This window comes from Echinops telfairi, unplaced genomic scaffold (genome assembly GCF_000313985.2).
Source record: "Echinops telfairi isolate 266 unplaced genomic scaffold, ASM31398v2 ScPeMD7_7458;HRSCAF=8496, whole genome shotgun sequence".
Lineage (NCBI taxonomy): Eukaryota > Metazoa > Chordata > Mammalia > Afrosoricida > Tenrecidae > Echinops > Echinops telfairi.
In genome coordinates, this window is record NW_022111358.1 from 1934618 (window position 1) to 1946709 (window position 12092).

General features: G+C 46.2%; 1 protein-coding gene and 1 pseudogene across 1 annotated transcript in view; both read left to right on the top strand.

Moving 5' to 3' along the window:
• Window positions 1-5401, top strand: part of CRK (CRK proto-oncogene, adaptor protein) — a 20194-nt gene extending 14793 nt beyond the window's left edge. Inside the window, exon 2 of the mRNA XM_004706886.3 lies at window positions 2828-5401. Within this exon, the coding sequence (XP_004706943.2) occupies window positions 2828-2965 (138 nt within the window). The 3' untranslated portion in view covers window positions 2966-5401. The remainder of the gene's footprint in view (window positions 1-2827) is intronic.
• A 3925-nt stretch (window positions 5402-9326) lies between these two features.
• On the top strand, window positions 9327-9846 carry LOC101645533 (annotated as a pseudogene).
• Window positions 9847-12092: the final 2246 nt, after the last annotated feature.

Here is a 12092-nt window from a genome sequence, read left to right on the forward strand (position 1 = left end):
AGTAATTCCTCTCAGTTACATTACACTTGGTAATGTACACCTACACCCTCCTCGCCACCGATTTGGATCACATGTTGTTCCCTTTTCCCTGGGTTTGTTAAGACCACTTCCTTCCTCTCCCATGTCCCCCGGAACTGTCGGTCCCAATGTTTTCTCCTCCAGATTGTTCATCCAGCCTATTTTATTTAGACAGACCTGTGGAGATAATACCATGCACAAAAACGGGACAGAGCAAAACCAATAACAAGAAAAAGAAAAGCCTGTGAATAGTTCAAGGACTGTTTGTTGGCCTTTAGCAGTGTTTTCTGGTCGAGTCTGAGGGGTGCTACACCCTGGCCCCAAAGGCTATCTTTGGTATTCCCTGAGGACTTCGTTGCTCTGTTCCCCTTGCTGTTCTGTTGCACACCCTTAGTGTTTTGCCTCAGTGTGGTGGGGTCAGATCCCACACTGTCTCCAGCGTTGTCCCTGTAGGCTGTGGGTCAGGGAGGGATGACGTGTCCCATGGTGGGGCTGGCCTTTGGTCTTCTCTGTGGATGGCTGCTCTGAGCAGGCATGTCGTCCTCAAGGCTTGGTGGGCCAGGATGTGCTCTGCAGAGTTCTGTGTGTTCTGTTTGGCTTTAGTTTTGGTTTCTGTATCAAATCAGTATTGAGGTTTGTCTTCAAGCCTACCACTGATTAGATGCTACTCCTTTGCTTTTTCAATACATTATCTGTTTCTGAAATATTACTCTTTGACTTTTCTAGTTGCTGTTTTTATGTGGTTGATAATTTTTCACTTATTTTGTCAGCTCTTAGTAGCATTTTCCTGAATTCTTCTAAAAGGTTTCTCTGGGTTCTCCTTGTTTGTGTTGATCTGTTTTGGCGTTCTGTTGGAGGGGTCTAAAACCATTCTCTTGAATTCTTTATGAGAGAGTCAATGCTTTGCTTCTACAGAAAGGTCTTCTGACCGAATGTTGGTCATTTGTTTGAGCCTCTCTGTCTTGTTTGTTTGTGTGAACTGACGTTGTTGTCTCAAGGCCTTGTGGTGGTGCTTAACTTGTATGTAACTGAGGCCGGAGCCACTTACCACCTTCTCTGGGTCGAAGTAGTTCTTCTGGCTCAGGTGGTGCCATGGTGAGGGCATTTGTTCCAGGAGAACTTTGCCTTTCTTCATCCGTCCGTACATCCTCTAGACTGGGAGAGAGACACCTGTAGTTGCACCTTCAGTGTCGCTCAGGTTTTAAGGCCTCAGTTGCTATTCCCCACGGCTGTAGAACAGTCTCTGTGGACTATGTAGTACCAGTTGGCCTCGGTGCCCCCTGAGACATGGTGCTGGCTCCCTAGGCTCGTCAGAGGCCTTTGTACAGCAGCTTTGCCCCATGTGGTGTACAGCGTCTTAAATGCTTTTTCTGTGGGCATTGATTATCGATCCAAGCAACATGAAATCGTGGACAACTGTGTTTGCCACTTATCGTGATGTTGCTTGCTGGTCCAGTGGTGAGGGCTTTGTTTTCTCGATGGTGAGGTGCAGTCCCTACGGAAGGCCGTGTCTTGATCGTCATCAGGAACTGCTTTCAGAGAGTGAGGTGTGTCCTCTGCGAAGTTAGTACACAGTCTTCCTCCATGCTGATGCCTCCTCCTCCGCGTCGTCCAGCTCCTCACACCATCTGCTAAAGCAGCTGCTTGGAGTGAATGTGGCAGAACACAGACCTTTCCTGATTGAAACATGCTGTGTTCTGTGTACAGGTTCTGCATGAGCACAATTCAATGTTCTGGAATTCCCATTCTTTGCAACATCATCTATAATTTGTCATGATTTACAGTCAGATGTCTTTGCATAGTCAATAGAACACAGATAAACACATTCCTGGTATTCTCTGATTTCAACCAAGATTCATCTATCAGCACCAATTTTCCCTCATTCCAATACCTCTCCTGAGTCCGGCTTGAATTTCTGGCTATAATCATTCTGAACTTCTATTTTCTCATCTATAAAGTGGGAACAATTCCTGGCTTGCAGGGCTAGTTAGAGAATTAGAAAATAATTTACATAGCATTCTCTACAGTACTATAGAACAGTGCAGTAAATGTTATTTATTAATTTAATGAAACAAAATTAACAGTTGTGCTTCAAAAACACCTGGGTGCTCAGAACTCAAATGTTGATCGTTAAAGGGGGTCAGAAAAGGCTCTGGTCCCGTTATGTCTGGGGCCCTGTCTCACTGTGCTCTGTATTTTGCCATAAACCGACTGCTGTCAAGTGTCACAGCAGTGTAGCTTGTCTTAAGTCTTCCGTGTTGTCAGACATTTATATCTGACGTTGCAGTAGGAGGCTTGTCATGAACAGGAGCAAGAGCGTGGGAGCTATCTTTGTGCACCCCGGGTAATTAACAGTGCCCAGTGGCGTTGAAGGAGCTGTGTGGAGTCTGGGACAGTGCATGTTCCAAGGTTGGCTGGGGGATTGCATGCCAGTGAGGGGGGCCTCCCCCAGGCCAGGCCTGGGGTCCAGACAGGTAGTAGAGGGTGGTGGGTACAGAGCAAAAGAACACTGCTTTACTCTGGCTGAGGTTGTTCAGTCAGAAACACTTGAGATTTCCACAGAGGTGTCGGTTTCTAGGACCCTTTCTGCTGTCTGTCCTGTTTTTCTGCACTGCTAAGATCACGTCTTCTGCCTGCATTAACCCCAAGTAACCAATGTGGTGGTGGGGCTGGGGAGGCACGACTAGTCTTTTCTGTGTGTCAGCCCTAGAGTAATCACATGGGCAGGGTCTGCGTAACCAGAGGATGGAGTTACTCAGCTTGCATTTTGAACTGGAAATAAAGCACTCTCCTTATTCTCCTCCTGCAGGTCGGTGAGCTGGTAAAGGTCACGAAGATTAATGTGAGTGGTCAGTGGGAAGGGGAGTGTAATGGCAAACGAGGTCACTTCCCATTCACACATGTCCGTCTGCTGGATCAACAGAATCCCGATGAGGACTTCAGCTGAGTATAGCTCAACAAAACAGTTCTGCTGACATATGGGAACAATCTTTTTTTTCCCCTCCCCAACTGCCCTCTATACGGTTTTCTTACAGCAGTCAAACAAGAGCAGTGTAGTTTATGCAGGCATTCTGTTACCTGCGATCCTTTTTAGAGTGAACTACTTCAGTCCTAGTCATTGCACCACGTTCAGGGCACGACGCTGGAAGGCCGGGTGTTCGCTTCTGCGTTGCAGTCGAGGCGGTAGTGGCTGGACCTTTGCGGCTCAGAAGGGACCACCCCCTGGCAAGCCATGCACCCCTGCCTGTGGAACACTGGTGGCAGGAGATGAGTGTGCGACACACTGCTTGCCTGATTGACCCAAGTGGTTTTTTTCATTCTGAAACCAGGTATCAAATGGCAATAGACTGTTCCTTTCCACCCCCGCGAAGTAATCGTGCACCCCGTGACTAGGACCCGATGGGATTGCTTTTTCATTTATAGAACATGCCTGTTGTGCGACTCATGCTGACATTTCAGACCCTGAGAACTGAGGACACTACTAGAGGCATTTGTCTTCCTTCCTGGTCAATGCTTCATACGTTTTCTTGGGATCCTTTTAACCCATGACTTTCTTTTTCCCCACATACTACAAGTCAGTGAACTCTTAAGATAGAAGTGTCTATTTTTATTCCAGAGGAGGAGCAGGATACACGGAGCACTTTACTCAGTGCATAGCTTTAAGCCAGGGTTGGATTCACTAAGTAGACAGCCGAATGCCCAGCTCTCTGCCTCCCCGGGCAGAGTCGGTTCCTGCTGCTCCGGAAGTCACACAGACTCCTGGCCGACAGGACCTGCAGAGCCTTTTCTTCCGAGTGCCAGTATCCTAATAAGGGACTCTTGGAATGCTTAGATTTCATGTGGAGTGGGAGGACCAATCAGAATAGTCCGTGGAAGGTTTTGGGGCCAAATTCTGCCCTCTGCTTTATGTACAACTTGTATAAACGTCAAGTTAACATTACGTGAGTGTGGAGGGTAGGACGAATGCTTTGAAAAGTGTCGGAATCAATCATGAATTACTGACGTATTACTCATTTTTCATGCCCAGAATAGTGCTTGAAGTGCATTAACATAACTGCCATAAGTTTTTTGGCTGTTTTCTTTCTGTTCAAGCTGAGTTTACAAACCCTAAGTGTGGAATGGTTCATATGGGGTCAGGTGCTCCAAAGAATAATAGACTTTTGAGACCAAAAAACAAGAAACAAAAAGAGGTGGCGGGCTCTGTAGACTGCCGTGTAAACCGCTCCAGGCCAGGCCCCGTGTAGAAAGGCACTCAGTGGTATGGTAGGACCACAAGACACAGACTTTGCTTTGGTCCTTGTTTTAGAAGAATAATGTTCCTTTGTCGTTGTTTTGCTTAGGTGAATATGCTCATTTTGCATTCTTTGAACACGTACCAAAGCATGGTGTCTCGGTGACTGGCACAGTGCCTGGCATGCAGTCAGTGTGCAGATGTTTGTGTAAGTGGGTGAGGGGGTGTGTGCGTGCGTGTGCAGAAGCCATCAGCTGGCACAGGATCCCATCAATTGCCACAAGCAAACTAATGAGTTGACGCCAATTTAATACATTTTTACCTCACACTAAGGTAATGTTTGATGGAGACATCGCTACTCAACTTTAAAAATGTTAACCAAGTGCTGTGCACACAGTGGGTGCTCAATGATGAATGAATTGTGACACAAGACTTCATCCCACCTGAATTGCTCTGTTAATGTGAGAACAGAGATGTTCTACAACCCAAATACACTTTAAATCATGTTTTCCTGAAAGTGTGCCATCTGAAACATTCGTAGAAAAACCTTGTCACACTGATTTGAATGTTTGTATTTTCTCTTGGCTTTGACTTTGTTATTGGCTTGTGATGGCTGGTTTCATCCTCTGCGTACTAGTGGAATGGAGCAAACAACTCTAGCCAATTCATCAGAAGCCCTTTCTGATCGGTTGTCCAGAGCCGTTGGATTGGATTTGGCTATGTGACAGTTGTTGGACCTCAAGAAATACAAGGACTTACAAGTATCTTCCAAGAGCAAATACTAGAATCCTATTCAAGTGCATATGTACATTGCCACAGAGCAAAGTAAACTGAAATTGGCTGCTATATTTTATATAACCGTTTCCGCAAAAGCCTGTTTTTTGGATACTAATATTTGACATGGTTAATTCTTATTAATTTGTTGGAATTGTTTATTGTTAATAAATGCATATAGATAATTTTTAATTATCCTCAAGTAACAGTTCACTATTAATGGTTTGAAGTGGGTGATAAACCAATTTGAAATAAAATATGAACATGTGCCATTGTATTATAACACTATACACTTTCTTGACAGTTAAATTTTTAAAAAATGTTTTTTGTAGCATGTATATGTTTATAGTATATGTAGTAAATAAAAACATGGCCAGATGTTTGGCTTGGTGATCTTTTGGAGATAAAAAACAAAAACCATCTTTGGCTATTTTTCCAAGAGCTCATTTCTTATGCTTAGGGAACGGAAGGGGTGTGTGCTGAACAGGCAAAGCAGCAACACACACAGAGAAACAATTACCCCCCCCAGGGGTCCTCATCGCTGATGGCGTTCCTCGTCGGTGATACTGTAAATGGCTTCCCAAGTCATGAAGTATTGGTTTAAGGGGTGCATAAGATAAATCCTCCCATACAAATCTGGAAGCTAAAGTGGACAAAACCATCTTGTCCAGAAAGGGATATATGTACAGTCAGCAAGGAATCTGAATATTATACAGTAAGTTTGTAGGATGTTCACCGACGTCCGTGTACTTTCTCCCTGCCGATGTAAATATCGAGTGTTCAGGATAGTTAATTAAGGAAACAGGAAAGTAAAACCTTACCATATTTTCTCCCTTTCTCAAAATTTATATAAATAGACACATAGACATGGTATGTGACTGTCTGTGAAAGTCAACATTATACACCACATAGTTTTTTTTTTAATTTAAAAGATCATTTTATTGGGGACCACAGTTTTGTGACCAGTGTGGATAGTGAAGTTTTCAAATGGAAAAAGGGCAAGCTTGGCCTTACACACTATTCTGCCTTGAGTTCAAAACTGTATTTAGGTATTGCTGTAGACAGAGCAGTGTGTCACCCTAGAATTAAAGGAAACAAGAGCCAATGTTTCGATGCGGTCTCGAAGGTTTTCAGGGACTAGTTCTTCTGAAGGGGGGCACCCTGTTCCTTCTTAGTCTGGAGGCGCTGCGCCTTAGATGGCCCTACCCGTGTCTGAAACCCCAGTGACCCCAACACAAGCACCACAGTGTGACCAACTGGTAAGTGGTGGGCCTGAGCTCCAAAGACAGGCATGCTTGGCTGTTAACTGGAAGAAGGATGGTGGTTTGAACCTGCCTGGTGACTCGCAGGAGCTTGAGTTTTGGTTAGGTCTCGTCCTTCACTTTGGCGGTGATGCAGTGCACTGAAAACGGGTTGGCAAGTTCCTAAACAGACTTGGCCTTCTTGCCACGAAGACTCCCTCCACCAGAAAGCCCCATGGGGCAGTTTGACAGCGGCACATGAGGCCCATGGAAGTTGGACTCGATTGACCCAACGGCACCCGGAACCACTTCAAAAGTAGCCAGAATGATTTAAATGCTTCCATTTTTTACAGTGAAAAATAAACTGCTGATCTTGTAAGATGTTGAGTGTTGTGTTCCTTTACATCGGGTTGTCAAACTGGCCGGCCGCATGCAGCCCCCAGGTAATTTTTTGTAGCTCACGATGCTCTGAAATAAAATGAAAATAGAAAAACTTGGTATGAAGAAAATAGCACTTAGGGGAAATCAAGGCAATACCATACACAATTCCCTCGTTAACCCTTTCACTACTGAAGACGAATATACTTGGGGCCTGTGGACGTGGATAAACGCGCTGACTCAGTTCCAGCAACGTTTGGAAGCGATATGTCTGCCACTCAGTGGCACGTAATGTTAACATCCCAATAGCGAAAAGGTTACAAAGCACTGTGGGTTGTGCTGTGATGAATCATACCTAGTAGCAGTGCTAGTGAACGTTTCTAGAGGGAAACCATTACGATTGCATATCACGTTTGTGTTTTTATTGCTTTGTTATATTTTCCGGTCACAATATAAGAGGTAAGTGAAAACTAGTAGGAAAGTGCTGGCAAGTTTTGGGTAAAAAATTTTAGTTTTATAAATACATTCAATAAAATGTTTAAGAGCAATTATATAGTGTTTTAATTATCCTTTCCATATTCCTGAATCCTCATTTCAAATAAGTTTAACAAAATTTGCTAATGTGATGTGGCCCACGTGAATCTTGCCTGTTGCACCAAATGGCCCACATTATAATTGAGTTTGACAGCCCTGCTTTACATAGCCTGGAGTGTTCAAATTGGCTGCCAAGTTTAGTCTTCCTGAATTTTGGGTGAAATTGTATGCCTCTTTAGGAAAATGCATGACAATCATTTGGGAGGTAAACGTATACGAGTCCTGAAGAAAAGTGAACCAGGAGACAAGCTAGGGGGCGGGACTAGCCATCAGGAAGTGAAGTTCAAGACCTGTGAGACTTTAAAGGGAGGGGACAGATCTCTGCACACCCAGACTGGGGTCTGCTCAGGGGGATGCTGCCGGTGCCTCTCATCTGGGTGGCCTGATGGGGATTTTTGAATCCTAGCACTAAATAATGCTAAGGGAGTGGTCAGATGTAAATAGGTTTGAGTGGAGCCCTCCTTCCTGGAGTTTTGTACATTGTAGCCATCTGGGAGCGGGAGGGGGAAGGACAAATGTGGAGTTAGTGCGGGCCAGAAGTCACCTGTTCCGTGTGGAAGGAGTTAACCTCATTTTGAGCAGGTGGGCAGCCTTGTAGGACCGACGGAATTAGAAAAGGGCCCCTGGGGTAATGGACATTTTTCCTTTTGCTGGGAAAGTGGGAATGAGTGTGGTGCTGTTCTGCTGAGCCTCACCCCCGCTGCTGCAGGCTTGCCCTTGGTGCAGTACTGAGCTCTCTCCTAGTGCCACCTCCTGGGCGCCTACTTGCCCCCCACAGCTGAAGGGATAACGCAAAGCCCTGGCTGCCTTGTCTGATGCCCTGGCGTCCGGATCACCTCCAGATAGCATGGTTATCACTCACGGCCACCTCGGCGATGCTGACTCTCGGTGACCCCGCGGGACAGGTCGAACTGCCCACGTGGGTTTTGGAGACAGGGACTCTGGGAGTAGAGAGCTCTGTCTCCTGAGGAGCAGCCGGTGATGTTGAACTGCTGACCTGCCACCAGAGCTCCACAATGTGCGGCTAGCAGCCACGATCTCATGCTTCATGGTTTTCTCCCAGATGGTTTGAATGTCACATGAAATCAAGGGTTCCCCCAGAAGTATTCTTCCCGGATGCTATCTTAAACACGTATGGAGCAGTTACAAAGGGTTTGGCTCCACATTCCGGTGGCTGTTCTTTGTTGGCCTGCTGGGTGTAGTAATTCCAAGTGCAGTGGTTGCCGTGGCAGAGACTGCCATTGGGAGTCTTGCGTTCCAGAGGTAACTGGGCAAGAACCACCTCCATGCCCTCGCAGGACTCCTGATGAGTTTCTCAACAGCTTGGTAATCAGATACCACCTTTTTGGGAGTAACCAGTAGAAAAAGGCCCTTGTCTGTGTGGAGCCAGCCCCACACCAGGCTTCCAGCGTGGCAAGAGTGTGGCTAGGACTTTGCCCTCTACTTGCTCCCTCAACAGAGTACTCTTGTTGCAACTGTACCCAGCACCCAGTAACTGGGTAGTGTGCTTTATGTTCCAGGTGGGCTTCCCTCTCCGTTTTCAGTTCATCCCCAGGGTCCATCAGCTCCATCTCTCCCAAAACTCTCCCCCACATCTCTGCCTCTGTCACCACCATCCGAGCAGCCAGCATCCCTCTTTGAACCAATGCAACAAGCTCCCTCGTCATAGTTACTTTCCCCAGGCCCCGTTCATGACAGAGCATCTTCCCACAAAGCACGCTCGATAGGACACTCCCTTACTCTTGAACGCTGTTAGGCGCCAGTGCTCCTCTGTACGGCAGGGAAAAGTCACCGCCATCCTCACGATTGTGGTTTGAGCCCATTGTTGCGGCCACTGGGTCAACCTTTCTCATAGAAGGTTCCCCTCTTTTTGACCCTCCACCAAGCACGATGTGTTTTCCCAGGGACTAGACTTGACTGATAGGAGCACCTAGCGGTTATGTGGTCGCCTGCTAGCCACGAGGCCAGCCATTCTTACCTACCAGCTGTTCCACAAGAGAAAGACGTGGCTGGGTACTCCCATAAAGAGTTATCGTCTCAAAAAAGAAGGAGAGCTTCCGGCTTTGGGCTCAGAGGAGGTTTGGGTTCATCCGACACTAGCCGTCTCCACCATGCCACCCAAATTCGACCCCAGTGAGATGGAAGTCTTGTACTTGAGGTGCTCTGGTGGGGAAGTCGGTGCCACATCTGCGCTGGCCCCCAGGAGCGGCCCCCCTGGGTGTGTCTCCAAAGAAGGCTGATGACATTGTCAAGGCCATCAGTGACTGGAAGGGCTTAAGGATTACTGTGAAATGGACCATTCAGAACAGACAAGCCCAGACTGAAGTGGTGCCTTCTGCCTCTGCCCTGATCATCAAAGCCCGCAAGGCCCCGCCCAGGCACAGAAAGAAGCAGAAACACATTAAACAGTGGAGACATCACTTTCAATGAGCTCGTCAGCACAGCCCAGCAGATGCAACACCAATCTTTGGCCAGAGAAGACCCTGGAACTATTCAGAGAGATCCTGGGGACTGCCCAGTCTGTGGGCTGCAATGTTGATGGCCGACACCCTCATGACATCATAGATGAATGACATCAACAGTGGTGCAGTGGAATGCCTAGTGAGTTAAGAACTACAAAAGAAAACAATAAAGCATAATTTAGTTTTTTAAAAAATGGGGCAAGTGGCCGGTCTGCCCAGACTACATGGGAGCAAACTAAGAGGGGTGGAGAGAGATGGACCACATCCTGGCCCACCCACCCGTGAGGATGACATCCCTATTCTGACCAGGCAAGGCACAGAGAGGACCGACTGGGGGGCTGGCCCCACCATGAGACATGACACCCCCCCACTGCCCCACAGTGCTAAGGAGACACTGGAGACACAGTATGGGTGTTGTTCCTGGTCTGCCCCCCCTCACACCAAAGGAGTGCAACAAAGTAGCAAGGGGAGTAAAGCAATGAATTCCCTGAGGAATCCTGGAAATGGACTTTGGAATTGGTGGACACTTCACTAGATGCGATTAGAAACCATCAGAATGGCCAGCAGACAGACCTGGAGCTATTTATAGACTTTCCCCTGTTTTTCTTCTTTTTTCTCATGTCTATCCATATAAGATAGGCAGGACAACCAATCCCAAGGAGAAAACAACAGGGCTGACGTCTGGGGGGAAATGGGAGAGGAAGAGGTGGGAGAAAGGAAGAGGGGAGCCAACAAACCCAGGGACAAGGGAGCAATAAGAGACCTAAAATTGGGGGGAATGCGGAGGAAGGGGGTCTGGGAAATGAGAAGCTGATACCAAGGGCTTAAGTGGAGAGCAAATGTTTTGAGAATGATGAGGGCAACGAATGTACAAATGTGCTTGACACAATTGATGTATGTATGTATGTAGATTGTGATGAGTTTATGAGCCCCCAATGAAATGATTTTTTTTAAAGATTAAGGAACAGAAATCACCTGTAATTTGAGGTCTGTGTTTATTTAAAATATATAATAAAACAAAATGTTTCATAACAAATTTTTGAAAAAATGAGATGAATTTAAGAATATGTATGTTTCCCCGGCTCTTATGAGTGCTCTGGATTAAGCAAGGTTTTGCTTCAGTGAAAGAGCAACATAACTCGTTAATAAATATCTGATGTCTTGGTGGAAAAAAAAAAGATCTAAAATCGATGGCAAGGAGGACGTAGAATGCCTGGTGGGGGTTGATCAAGTGCAATGTTGCAATAAAGCGGAGAGAAAGTGCTGAGAGTCTAATGAAGGTCGAACATGATAGTGGGACAGGAGGAAAGTAAAAAGAAATAGAGGAAAGAACTAGGAGGCAAAAGACATTTATAGAGGTACAAATATAGGTATGCACATATGTAAATATATCAATAGGGATATAGGTCTATGCACATATATTAAAATGTTAAGTATTAAGGTAGCAGATGGGTATTGGGTCTCTACTCAAGTACTCCCTCAATGCAAGAATACTTTGTTCTAACAACCTGGCATTCTGTGAAGCTCACTTTCCAACACGATCGCTGAAGTCAAAATGGGTGCATAGGCAAAGGTGGTGAAGAAAGCTGATGGTGCCTGGGTATTAGAAGATACAGTGTCTGGGGTCTTCAAGGCTTGAAGGTAAACAAGCAGCTATCTAGCAGAGAAACATCAAACCCACATGGAAGAAGCACAGCAGCCTGTGTGATCACGAGGTATCAACAGGATCAGGTAACAGGCATCAGAAGACCCCAAACAAACAAATATATTGATGCAAATGATGGGGTCAGAGAGGAGACCCAAAGCCCAACTGTAGACCATTGGACATCCCCTAACAGAAGGGTCACAAGAAAGGGAAGAGTCAGCCAGGGTGCAGCATAGCACCGATGAAACACACAGCATTTCTCTAGTTCTTTAATGCTTCCTTCCCCCACTATCATGAACCCAATTCTACCTTACAAATCCAGCTAGACCGGAACGTGTACAATGGTACAGATAAGAGCTCTGGACACAGAATCCAGGACAGATAAACCCCTCAGGAACAGTAATGGGAGTAGAGATACCATGAGGGAAGAGGGGAGGTGGGGACAAATGGGGAAACGACTACAGTGATCGACATATAACACCACCACGACCCCAGGGACAAACAGAAACATGGGTGAAGGGAGAGACAGTGGGCGGTATAAGATATGAAAATAATAATAATTATAATTTATCGGGGGGAAATCCAGGACAGATGATCCCTTCAGGACCAGTGGTGAGAGTGGCAATACCAATTGAGTTAGTTAATTGTGCCAGCCTGGCCAATAATCACATGTGGTGCTGGTTGAAAGGCGGAGGGATAAATGGGTGGTGAAGCCTCGCCTTTCTAGTTCTCGGGTCTCTTGTTTTGTG